General features: G+C 41.9%; 1 protein-coding gene across 2 annotated transcripts in view; it reads right to left on the reverse strand.

Moving 5' to 3' along the window:
• Positions 1 to 13,919, reverse strand: part of PLPP1 (phospholipid phosphatase 1) — a 151,251-nt gene that overhangs the window by 49,177 nt on the left and 88,155 nt on the right. For both annotated transcript variants that reach the window (XM_082255233.1, XM_082255232.1), the window contains exon 3: positions 11,163 to 11,443. In XM_082255233.1, the coding sequence (XP_082111359.1) occupies positions 11,163 to 11,443 (281 nt within the window). The remainder of the gene's footprint in view (positions 1 to 11,162; positions 11,444 to 13,919) is intronic.

Here is a 13,919-nt window from a genome sequence, read left to right on the forward strand (position 1 = left end):
AGCGCTATCAGGGTCACTAAACTTGTAAACTTAGGCTGGCCATACATGTCCAATTTTCTTGTCCAATTTTCTGTTAGATTTAACAAAAAACACATAATATGAGGTCAAAACTAAACAACAATTTCAGTTGTATCCTATAGGCCTTTGTACTACATAGTTGAAGGTAAATCTACAGAAAATTGTACAGAAAATTGTAAGAAAATTGTATAATGTATGGCCAGCCTTACTTAAGTATTGGCGTTTTGGCTTTACCTGCTGTTCCTGTTTGGAGTCAACGAGTTGGGAAAACACTGAAACCACTAGTTTAGCATAGCTAGAAAACATCTTCTAAAAAGAGGGCCCCAATAGCACCTCACCCATTTCTCATTGCACAGTTTTGTCATAAAGTACTAAAAACTGGTGGTATATGTATGTGGGATAGATTATATATATATATATATATATATATATATATATATATATATATATATATATATATATATATATATATATATATAAAATATATATAGTAAACCCCCCTCCATTGCAGGGGTTACGTTTCGGACCCAGCCGCGAAAAGTGAAAATCCGCGAAATAGAAAAACCCTATTAAAATGCATTGTAGGCATGTTTTTTACTGTCACTGTACGTGTAAAAGAATTTTAAAGGTCTTTAAACACACTTTTAAAACAATAGAAACTAATTTAAACACATAAAAGATACTGAGAGACATAGCAAGAGCTATGGAAAACACAAAAATATTTCATTTTGAATGATTCATATAGTAAAATAACATTACAAAAAAAAAAAAAAAAAAAAAAACGCAATATACCGGGACCGCAAAAACTGAACCGTGATGGAGCGGGGGTTTACTGTATATATATATATATATATATATATATATATATATATATATATATATATATATATATATATATATATATATAAATATAAATAATATTAGGTTTGTGAATAAGGACTAAAGTTAAATAAAAAAATAAAAAAAAATGTAAAAATTACTTCAAAAAAAGGTACACTCGAGTCAGAAATTAAAACACCAAGTACTTTGAGTTCCAAAAGGTAGGCTTTGAAGACTAGAAATTATATATATATATATATATATATATATATATACACACACATATATATATATATATACACATATACACACACACACACACATACATATACATACATACATACATATATATATATATATATATATATATATATATATATACACACACACACATACATACATACATACACATATACACATATATATATACACACACACACACAGGGAGTGCAGAATTGTTAGGCAAATGAGTATTTTGCAACCGTGTAGGGAGAAAGCGAACCGCTCCGGTGAGGGGATGATCCCAAGCACATCCAGCACAGGTGCAAGCAAGGATCCGCAATCCAGGACAGCAACAATGGGAGGAAACAAGGAGCCGCACAACTGGGTGGAGATGCAAATCATAAAAGTCCAAATTTTATTGAATTCCAAAGATAAAAACACATCCAATGTGTGACCACAGCAGTCGGAGACATGGAAAAAGCACGGCGGTTGACGCGTTTCACGGAATCTACCGCTTAGTCGTAACCAAGGTTCAATAAAATTTGGACTTTTATGATTTGCATCTCCACCCAGTTGTGCGGCTCCTTGTTTCCTCCCATTGTAAATGAGTATTTTGACCACATCATCCTCTTTATGCATGTTGTCTTACTCCAAGCTGTATATGCTCGAAAGCCTACTACCAATTAAGCATATTAGGTGATGTGCATCTCTGTAATGAGAAGGGGTGTGGTCTAATGACATCAACACCCTATATCAGGTGTGCATAATTATTAGGCAACTTCCTTTCCTTGGGCAAAATGGGTCAAAAGAAGGACTTGACAGGCTCAGAAAAGTAAAAAATAGTGAGATATCTTGCAGAGGGATGCAGCACTCTTAAAATTGCAAAGCTTCTGAAGCGTGATCATTGAACAATCAAGCATTTCATTCAAAATAGTCAACAGGGTCGCAAGAAGCGTGTGGAAAAACCAAGGTGCAAAATAACAGCCCATGAACTGAGAAAAGCCAAGCGTGCAGCTGCCAAGATGCCACTTGCCACCAGTTTGGCCATATTTCATATTATGGTGTGGAATTGTTCTTTTCCCCCTAGTTCCAGTGAAGGTAATTCTTAAAAGTGGTTGTATACCCCCCCTGTAATGTTTGTACCTATAGGTAAGCCTATAATAAGGCTTACCTATAGGGAATGAAAAAATCTCCTAATCTTGCACTGTTTAGGAAATATTTACATTGCATGCAGCCGATGACGTCATCGGTGCATGCGCTCTGAATGAATGGCCACCCGTGTCATTTCTTCAGAGCCCTGTGCCGTGGCCGACGGCTCCCACGCACATGCGCGGGAGTGAGGTCACGCAGCTTCGGCCAATAGCACAGCTGGGGTCCACAGACCCTGACGGAAGACAGACGAAGATAGATGCAGCCTCCAGCGGGGATGACATGGGCTTAGTTTGCACGCAAGTGTCACATAATGTGCTAGTATGCGTTGCTACTACTAATAAAAGCACATTAAAAATATGTACTTAGGCTCCATTCACACCAATGCGTTTTTTCATGTTTTATTTTTGTAGAAACACAGGACATTATTTTTAACTTGGGTTCCTATGGAACATGTTCACATTAATGCTTTTATCTGCCTCTGCGTTTTTGGAAAGGGTCAGGGACTTTTTTTATTTATTTATTTGTTAACTCAAAACTGTGCTTTATTTGCTTTTTTGGTTCAATATACTTTAATAGAGAAGCTGCAGAAAATCATGTAGTGCTTTTTACCACGATTTTAGTTTTTTAAATCTGTCCAACAAATTTGCCAAGAAAAACAAAAAAAAACATAAAAACCGCAAAACGCAAATTGCAGCAAAAACGCGGTAAAAAAAACCCACAAAAAGCACTGAAGAATTGCTCAAAAGCAAACTGCATAGGTGTGAATGGAGCCTAAAAATGCCCTAAAATTGTCTGAATACACTATGCTTAAAAGCCCCGTGCACATGGGCTAAATGTCGGCCCACATCGGCCGGTTAAAAAAAAAAAAAAATGGCCGACATTCAGCCTGTGTGCAAGCCAGCCAATCTGACAGAAGCGGAGCATTTGGGCGACTTTTGTTGGACGTGCATGCTGGAAAACCAGCAGATGACCGGCTCCCGATCGGCGCTCTCAGCCAACATTGTGTACCAGGCACATTTGTGTATAGATTTAAACAAAAAAATAAAAAAGTTTTAAATACAATTTTTTCTAAGTGATCACATAATCCCTGTTTTCAGCTACATAACAGCTGGGGGGAGGAGGAGGAGAAGCAGCAGCACGCTGAGCTTCCCAGTGAATGGCTGTGCAGCAAGGGCATGTCAGGAAAAGTTTGATCATTGGAGGAGAGCACACTGAGCTCCCAGCATAGCTAGAGAACTGACAAAAGTGTGTTCTCCTGCATAGTGTGGTCAGTTTTTAATAGGAAAGCAAGAGTACTAGCAGGAACACCAGGGATTTCACATAAATGAAGACATACAAAGAGAACAGGATACTTTCTCATACAAAAACATGGCACAGCAGCCACATATCAGGAATATGAAATGTTGGGGTAACAAACACTTTAAGTGTGAATGGGGGCAACAAGCTGGTGAGAGATTGGGGTGAGAGGTGAGCTGAAGGTAAGTACACGCTGCTTATGCTTCAGAGAGTTAGGTGAACCTGTATTTTGCATTATAGGTAATATACAGGTTCCATTTAAAGCCCAATTATACCCTTTTTCTTTTTTAAGTTTTGAAAAGAATGAAAAAGGATTAAACCATCTGTAAGGTTTTATGTTGTCCATGTCCCCACCTGCGAAACTTCTCCTAATTTCCTGTGTAGTCACCAAGAACTAACAAAGCTTCCAACCCCTCCCTATGCTAACCAAAAATGGCTAGCGTTGGGCTTTAATAAGAAAGCTTTCCTCCTACAGACGGATGCTGCCAGGCCATAAACCATAGCAGACAATATCTAAGGAAGTCTTCAGTCAAAGTATCATTGTAAGCACTGTAAGTGATATCTGCTGCTACAGTGTGACAAACCCTCCATAGAGAAGCCATCATTCCATTCACATATCCTGATTACAATATCCCTTTCCCACACCGGGCACAGGATTGGAAGCTTTCTACACAAAGCCATAAAATGCTTATTTTTCTCTTTGAAATGCAACTAAGCTGACAATCCTCCAGACACACAGGGGAATGTTTGCTATTAATACTGTTAGCAGGGTTCCTGAACCCTTCACAGCAGGCCTTTGAAATAAAAGGCACTTGTAATATCAAGTTAACCACACCAATAGTCAAGTTACATATAATTATAGTAACAGGCCCAGCACCCCAATATTCCCTTAAGCTGGAGAGACCCGTGCCAAGAATTAGCACAGCTATATATCAGGCTGGATGAGGCCGAGTTTCAAAAGCCTTTCTTTTGCAGTTGTAGCAAAAAGAAAAAAAAAAAAAAAAAGTGTCTGAAATGGGAAAGAGGGACGCCATTTAGGACAAAAGTATATAAAATAAAGGACACCCCCTGCCCCCCCCCCCCCCAAGTTAAACTCCCCATGAAGAATTCATGTTGTAAAATATATTGGTTAGAGCCTAAGGCTGGCCATAAATGTTCAATTTTCTGTTAGATTTACCAAAAACCATATAAAATGAGGTTAAAACTAACCACTTTCAATTGTATCAAATTATGGCATTTTCCACTGCAAGTACCGGCTCGGCTCTACTCGGCCCTGCTTGGCCCGGTTTGCTTTTCCACTGCGGTACCGCATGGTACGGTGTTGGAACGGTTCGGTACGGTACGGTATGGTTTGCTTTTCCATTAAAGTAGTACTAAAGTTAAGTGGGTGGGATGTGGGTGGGATAAAAACGATTCTCTGACCAATCAGTGGCTAGTAGTGACTGCATGCAAAGGATTGTGGGATATGGTACCGGGTATGGTACCTCTTGGAACCACAATCGAGGTGGTACTGTTTTTGAGAGCCGTACCGTTCGGTTCCATGCAGTGGAAAAGCGCCGCTGTACCGTACTGTACTGAACCGTTCCTACACCGTACCATGCGGTACCAGCAGGAGAAAAGCACAAAAGCGAGCCGAACCGTTCGGTTCCATGCAGTAGAAAAGCGCCTTTGTACTACATAGTTGAAGGTAAATTTAAAGAAAACTGTACAGAAAATTGTAAGAACATTGTATAATGTATGGCCAGCCTAAGTTTAGATATTTTTTTAAATCAGCACAAGGGATGTTACCTAAATCTAATGAGAAGTGTCCTTTGTGCTGGTGCCAGCTGTCATAGCGATAATCAGAAGTCCTCGGCCCCCTCCCATACCCCGCAGCTGTAATCTTCCGGTGTTGCAGCAGTCAATACCATGGGCAGGGGGAATGAATGAGGATGGGCAGATGAATAAATGACCACTTTTTATCATTAGAAGCTATAGTACAGCTTTCTATGAATGTAGGAGGGGAGACGTAGACGACACTCTTGACGAGTGCCTTTTACAGGTCCAGCGCTAGTATTTACCCCCGTAGCCCTATTGTTCCAGTGGGAGCGAGGCAGAGGACTTTGGATGTCCACTATGACAGCTTGCACCAGCATAAGGGACAATTTACATTAAAAGTAATAACTTTTGTGCTGTTTTTCTTTTTCCCTAAGTTTAGGCTTAAAGCCTAAAAGTTTTTTTTTTAACACTACTTCCTCTTTACTCTGGCTTTTTAAATAGTAAATGCAATATCTTTAAAGTTGGATTAAAATTTAGGAAGCATCAAACCAAAAAAAAAATGAGGACCACTATGGAGAAAAGACGGAGTGATTTGGTTCCAAGAAGGAACAGCTGGGGACTTACCTTGTATTTACAAGAAAAAGTCATGACAACTACTGGTATTTTGTTCAGGTGAAAGCTTGCAATGAACAATATATTACACTTCACTTTATTACCAGAGGAAACCTGCTTCCTTTGAATGCACATTCCTTCAGGAAAGAATTATTTTTCTATTGATGGAGCAAATAGGACAATGCTTTATAGGTTTTTATTGACTTCCTATAGATCAATCCTAGGTGTATGCAGGACTGCTGTCAGAAACCACGGGGCCCCGGGGGTGCTGATCACTCATTGTGTTCATTAAGGAAAGGAAGGGGCTGGTAAATATAACATATTTACCGAACCCTTCCCCCCACTCTCCATCCTGAAGGATCCTCCTGTATGCTTGCAACTGCCTGCAGTAAGGAGAATAGGGAAGCCAGCAAAACTCTGTGGGTAGGGGGGCCTGGGGCGAGGGGTAAATGTATGGTGCACAGGGTGGGTGATCAGTGCGGTGTGGGGGGCAATTACAGGACCCAATCCCCTGTATGGCTCACTCTGCAGCAGCTGAAAGCCGGCAGGAGGGAGAGGGGAAGATACCAGCTTTCAGCTGCTGTAGAGAAAGCCATTCAGGGGATTGGTTCCAGTAATTCCCCCTGTCCAGGCGAATCAACCTTACTGCCCACATCTGATGCCCCCTGCTGCCTGGGTCTCCCACAGGATGTTTTGTATAAATGTGAAAGACTTGACTTTCTGATACTGACTAGCTCAATTAGGAGCCAGCACATACAGAAAGGTCCTAATATCAGATACCGTTAAAAGGTCCTTCCCTAGAACAGTTCCATCGTATTCAGGTACTCGTTGACTCTGGCATCCAATCTCTGCACCTCGGTTCTTAGCCCTATTCACCTGCTGACTATAGTAAAGACACACAGCTGGAGGTGGGATGTGTGAATGCCTATGTACTAAACCCTTTCTAAAGGACTCAGCTAACTGATCATGTACAAAAACTTCGCTACCATCTAATAAATAAACAAACAAGCTTAGTTTATGATCCTGAACCTCAAACATTACATTTTATGAAGGTTGTGAGAGCTGTTCTGGATTTGTATTCAGTTTATTTCTGCAATAGGCATTTGTTTCTGGGCTGCAGGATCTCGTTGGAGGTACAAAGAAGAATAAACCGCTCTGGAGCTCGCTGAAATCTCCAAGGCTTTTACTGAGTGGTGGAAAGAAACAGCTGGCTGAAAAGTCAGGGATGTCAATCAATAAGCCCTGTAGACAGTCAGTCTGCTAAGCACATTGTGACAGCTCTCAGGCACTCACATACAGAGAACTAAGTACAGCACAAGGTCAAGAATTAGTCTTTAATTGCTGTTTGTCACTCATTTCTACAGAACTGACAATTCAGCAGCACTTTACAAAGTACACCTAATCACTCACCTCAGAGGGTGTAATATATATATATATATATATATATATATATATATATATATATATATATATATATATATATATATATATATATATATATATATATATACACACACACACACACACACACACATACACATATCTTTATTATATACACACACACACACTTGATTTTTTTAATGTGCCTTGTCCCCTATAAATCCCTTATATTTTCAGAGAGTTAAATTATGATTATTCATATTATCTTTATTTTATTCTGAATTTACAGTATGGGCTCATACAAATGATCTTCCTTGAACCCTACATGTGTTCAATCATCAGATGTGTACCTGTGCATGAAGGATGGATGCCACTCCATTCTATGACATGTAGGATGTAGTGTGTGCACACAGCAAAATTTAGAACCACAACCCATATGGCTAGCCCAAAACTGTACAGAGAGGCAGCCTTGTGTCCTCCAAAGTTCACTACAGTGGTAACCTGCTGTGTGTGTCTATGAGAGCCTCGAGTCTTCAATGTAGATCAGTGGCAAACACCATGGCCTTGAAACACTGATGCTCTGGGTTAAATTACAAACCAGAAAGATATCTGCATGGGGTCTGCGTGTACCCCCAGAGTAAGTGTGCCCAACCTCCAAGTACTCTGGTTTCCTCCCACAGTTTTAAAACATATTAAAAAGTTGATTCGCTATCATTGGAGACGGCCAAAGCATTTGACAGTGTGGAGTGGCCCTATCTGTGGGAGGTGCTGTCTAGGTTTGGACTGGGGACCGAATTTGTTAGCTGGATACAAGCCCTGTATTCGGCTCCTTGTGCTAGGATCAGGGTGAATGGGAGACTGTCCTCTCCGTTCCCATTGTTTCGGGGCACTCGGCGGGGCTGTCCCCTTTCTCCCCTATTATTCACGCTGGCCATTGAACCACCCGCGGCCCTTATTAGGAGCAGTCCGGAGGTGGTGGGGTTCCGCAGGGGTGGGGTTGAGGAGTGGGTGTCCCTTTATGCGGATGATACGTTCCTGTACCTGGGGGACACTGCTGGGTCCCTAGACGCTCTCATGCAAATGATTGAGGACTTTGGGTCTTTCTCCGGATTTACCATTAATTGGGATGAATCTATTTTGATGCTGCTTGACCCTCTCCAGGAGGTCTCATCCCCTATGTTGGGGAGGTTGCGTGTGGTATAATGATTTCCCAGACCCCCTCTCAATATTTGGATTTGAACTTTCTGCCTCTTCTTGACAAACAACGCACAAAGGGTCGCTGCTGGTGCAAGCTCCCCCTGTCTGTAGTGGGCAGGGTGAACTTGATAAAGATGATCTAGGCCCCACAGCTGTTGTATATCTTTCATAACTCTCCGGTGTGGATACCGCAGCGTTGGTTCCGGCAAGTGGAGTCCCAATTTCGGGACCTTTTGTGCAAGAGGCAACAACCCAGGATTAAATTTTCCACCCTCCAATTCCCCAAAGATAGGGGCGGCTTATCGTTGCCTCATCCCAAATTGTATTTTCTAGAGGCACAGTTCCAACATCTAGCAGGCTGGGGATCCATAGGTCTTCCGGATCCCTCGGCTATGTTACTGTCCAGTCCGAACCCTTCACTTTCAGTAGCATCTCATATCGAAATGGGCCTCCCGGTACTCCCGGGTTCAGCGCCTACTTCGGTTTTGCTGCGACGAGTGTGGAGGGATCTGAGGGCCTTCTCCCATACTGTGGGCTTCCTAGACTGTACCCCCCTGTGGGATAACCCATTATATCCAGAAATAGCCAAGTTAAAAGACTCTTTGGGGTGGAGGGACTTGGGCATACTTTACGTGACACAATTCTTTTCGGGCACCACCTTTAAATCTTTTGACCAACTGAGAGCTGATTTCCAGCTCCCTAGACACCACTTCTATAGATATCTGCAGCTGCAGGCTCAACAACAATTATCCCCACTCTGCAGAGCCGACCCTACCATAACAGATTCGGTGCTACAGGTGCAGGACAGGAGGGGGATGATTTCTTGCAAGTATCAATGGCTCCTCTCATGTACCCAGGACCCGGCGACCCTGCGGTGCCGGGCAGCATGGATGGAGGACTTGGGACCCATAGAGGGGGATCAGGCTTTGGAAATGCTACCTACTGTGTCACAGTCGGCATCTCAAACTGTCACAATTGTTTATCCTCCAGAGTGTACCGTACTCCAGAGCAATTGTTTAAATGGGGGCGCTGAGACTCCCCCCTTTGTCCAAAATGTGACATACACAGGGGTGATTTTTTTCACCTGTTGTGGAGATGTCCGAAATTGACTAGATATTGGACCCAAAGTGGTGCAGTGTGTCTCCTGGGTCTCCCATAGTACGCTAGCTGCTCACCCTCTGGTGTGCATTTTGGGCATACTGGACCCTGAACCGTACCCATTGGACACATACACCATGGTCCAACGCTTGTTATATTTGGCTAGGAAAGTTTAAGCTAGTCATTGGATGAGCCCTACGATCCCCACGGTGACACAGTGGATTACTAGAGTGAACACGATTCTGTTACGAGAACTAGCCTACCGCCATAGAAATGCACTTAGAAAGTTCTATACAGTTCGGCAGGATTGGTTGGAGAGCCCGGGCTTAGCCCCGGCACAATTGCTGATGGATAGAATTTTGCAGGTCTAACTCAGGATGTTCTTCTATGCATCTGGTCTCTGGGAGACTCTCACCTGTTTTTTCTTTTCTTACTTGTAGCTTTCTCTTTCTTTCCCCCCCCCCCCCCCTTCACTCTCTTTTCCTTACCTCCCCCTCTCCTCCCTTGTTTTTTTTTTTTTCCTATTCTTTTTATCTTTATGATCTGGGTCGTATGACCACTTTTTGCACTATTGTATCGTAGAGAGCATATGGTACACACTTGTTGTTTACTTACGGGGATTGGATTATAGTGCCTTTTGAGATGAGCCTCTTGACCAGACAATGGAACCACATGGTCCTGTATACTTATTTGCTATGGTGTAATTTAAAATACTGTCGGTGGGTTCTATTGTGTGTATTTAGGCCCCTTGTTTATGCATGCTTTCTAATGTGTGTCCTCTGTAAAGGAAGGTTGTGATGTTATCGCTCCTACGATTTTTTGTACAGTTTATGCTGTTTGTTTGTTTTCTAATAAACTTTGGATTAAAAAAAAAAAAAAGTTAATTCACTGCTTTTCAATGATACAAGTGTTTCATGTTTGTGCATGATTATGATGCATACACTAGACCAGTGATGGCGAACCTTGGCACCCCAGATGTTTTGGAACTACATTTCCCATAATGCTCCTGCACTCTGCAGTGTAGTTGAGCATCATGGGAAATGTTGTTTCAAAACATCTGGGGTGCCAAGGTTTGCCATCACTGCTAGACTGTATAAGTCTGTAGGACAAGGACTGGTACACCTATAATGTTCTCTGTAAAGTTCTGCAGGATAGGTCGGTGTTATATACATGTGTTTAGAGATGAAGTGCAACTGACCACAAATATGCTGAAATTTATGCAAAAAATAAGCCTTCTATATACACCAATAGCCTCCCCTGACCCTAGCAGTAAACCCTTTGAATTTCACTCTCATGTACACACAAACACTTCCGGGGGCAACTTTCTACAGCGGAGTGTTAGTGCAGAAAACTGCTCCTGAATCCACGTGTTGAGGCCACCACCACATGTATGTATGTATGTATGGTCCTGTGTTAACAGGCATTAAGCTGGTGTCCATGACATCTGTTTGAGATGCTTCATTCAGAATTTATTGACAGGTGCCTGCAGTTAACCTGCATTTTACCTGCTTCAAGCAGGTTTTGTATGGGAAAACCCCACCTGACACCAACAAAAGGGCGGTGACACAGGCCCTATGTCGGCTATAATACACAAATGTGTAATCACTTACCGGGCCTCACTGGACTTCACAGGATCCCCTTCACAAACAAAGTTCACAATATAGCCGGCACTGCAGTTGATCTTGGACCAATTAGGTTTGCAAACATCCAGAAAATGAGGCCTGAGGCGACCTATAGTGTACTTGGCGATATCTGTCAATGACTGGCTGGCTGCGGCCCCGAAGATGAAAGTCCCGATGGCTTTGTAAAGAGTTGCTACATATTGATTCCTGATAAAGCCATTAGACTGCACCCGATTATAATATACTGACAATGCCTCTCCTAATATGATCTGCAGGAAGAAGAAAGACACGGGTTAACAATGTTACCACTGTAAAATCTGCACACGCTGCCGTACAATTAATGAGATCACATACACACTGTCATTTCAATATGTCTAAATACATTCATCACAAGACCGTTCAGGGATAATGGATCTCTATTGTAGCAGAAATGCATGCAACCACACAACCTGCACTGAATGCACCCAAAAGCTGTATATTCTATATAACAAACAAAATAAGCCTTCAAAGTTTCAACAAATATAGAAATATATTGCCTGACAATGGGAAAAAATAATACTACAACACTGCAGAAGTGCACTTCATAATAGTGTGTGATGACACGTTAAACATAATCACTTTACCTCCTAAAATTATTAGGTTATTTCTTGATCCTTAAACCTTTCACAATCTTATATACTTCCTTCGGGGTGAAATTAGCAGTATTGTACTTAATTACATGTAAAAACCAAAAAGTGCAGCGCTGAAATCAGTATACAATTATATAGCTGAAAAGCTCATATAAAGAAAACAAAAAAGGAGAGGGGATAATGTCCAAATGAATAGTCCCAATATTAAGTGCAGAGATGTGAATCCACGTGCAAAATAACTTTCTTCCAGTGACACCAGGGAAAAGTGTAGGAAGGGGACACCCTTGTGCTCAGGTATAACAAGCAGCTTACCGAAATTCCGTGGCTGCTCAATTTAATGAGACAGCCTCTCCCAGCTAGTAGTAAACCAGTAGGTCAACCGATATCAAGCTCAGGTGCTTCGAAAGACTCCAAAAGCCGAAAGCCGTTTCCGGTGTGTTGTTAAACCGATCACATTAATATGTGGCACACTTGGAACTTCTCATATACTCCATTGAACGTAAAGCCATATGTAGAAAGAAACAGAGGCCCATAGCGTAATCCCGTAAACCAATAGGTAAATTTATTAAAAAAACTACTTACAATTTAAAAGACAAAAACAGGCATGTAGTATGTGCCGGTCATGGATCTAACCGCGGCGTCCCGCAAGTCTCCAGATCAGCATATGGATAAACGGCCGGCTTCGTTGGGGGGCGTGTGGACGTTTATGTCTGGGATCGCCAACGTTTCGTCATAAGAAAGACTTCTTCTGGGCGCCCAGAAGAAGTCTTTCTTATGACGAAACGTTGGCGATCCCAGACATAAACGTCCACACGCCCCCCAACGAAGCCGGCCGTTTATCCATATGCTGATCTGGAGACTTGCGGGACGCCGCGGTTAGATCCATGACCGGCACATACTACATGCCTGTTTTTGTCTTTTAAATTGTAAGTAGTTTTTTTAATAAATTTACCTATTGGTTTACGGGATTACGCTATGGGCCTCTGTTTCTTTCTACATATGGCTTTACGTTCAATGGAGTATATGAGAAGTTCCAAGTGTGCCACATATTAATGTGATCGGTTTAACAACACACCGGAAACGGCTTTCGGCTTTTGGAGTCTTTCGAAGCACCTGAGCTTGATATCGGTTGACCTACTGGTTTACTACTAGCTGGGAGAGGCTGTCTCATTAAATTGAGCAGCCACGGAATTTCGGTAAGCTGCTTGTTATACCTGAGCACAAGGGTGTCCCCTTCCTACACTTTTCCCTGGTGTCACTGGAAGAAAGTTATTTTGCACGTGGATTCACATCTCTGCACTTAATATTGGGACTATTCATTTGGACATTATCCCCTCTCCTTTTTTGTTTTCTTTATATGAGCTTTTCAGCTATATAATTGTATACTGATTTCAGCGCTGCACTTTTTGGTTTTTATTGTATTTTTTGAATCACTGTTAGTTGATTTTGTGCCAGCTGCTCACTATTGTTCTTAATCATTTGGTTTTCTGTCACATCTAGCGCGGAAATTTTTCTTCTATTTATATTACACTTAATTACATGTGCTTAAAGTGATATTAAATTCTTGTTTTGTAAGCACTTTCAGCAGCTGATGTAATCACTTACTGAGTATGCAGCTTCTTCATCTTATAATCCTTGCCTATGTTCCAGTATATGTTGATGCCATGATTGCCAACCCAACTTTCCTCTTTCAGGATGACTCCTTTCTCTTGCAGCATCCTATAGAGTCACCCTTGCCTGCAGGAATTAGATTTGTGTCTCCCAACATTGTGTCCATCAATAGAAACACACAGCCCTGTAGCCTAGGATGGCAAGGCACTTCCCTGCTCCTCCCTTCCCTTTTTTAAAGCTGAACTCCAGAAAAGAAAATTTCCCCCATGCAGTGGGGCTGTGCCTGCACTATATGGATAACTGATTTTTATGTAGGGGAGAGGAGAGCCTGAGATTTACTTACCTAATTCTACAATCCTCCCAGCACAAAAATGGCCTGGCTCCCCCGCGCTCCAGCGGTCTTGAATAGTGGACTGTTCCTGGTGCCATCACATCAAGAGCAGGCTGCATAGACCAGTCCCTTGCTGGACATGTGGGAACACCATTTTCCAGGGGATCAAAGGAT

Source organism: Pelophylax lessonae (genome assembly GCF_965119305.1).
Source record: "Pelophylax lessonae genome assembly, chromosome: 1".
Taxonomy (NCBI): domain Eukaryota; kingdom Metazoa; phylum Chordata; class Amphibia; order Anura; family Ranidae; genus Pelophylax; species Pelophylax lessonae.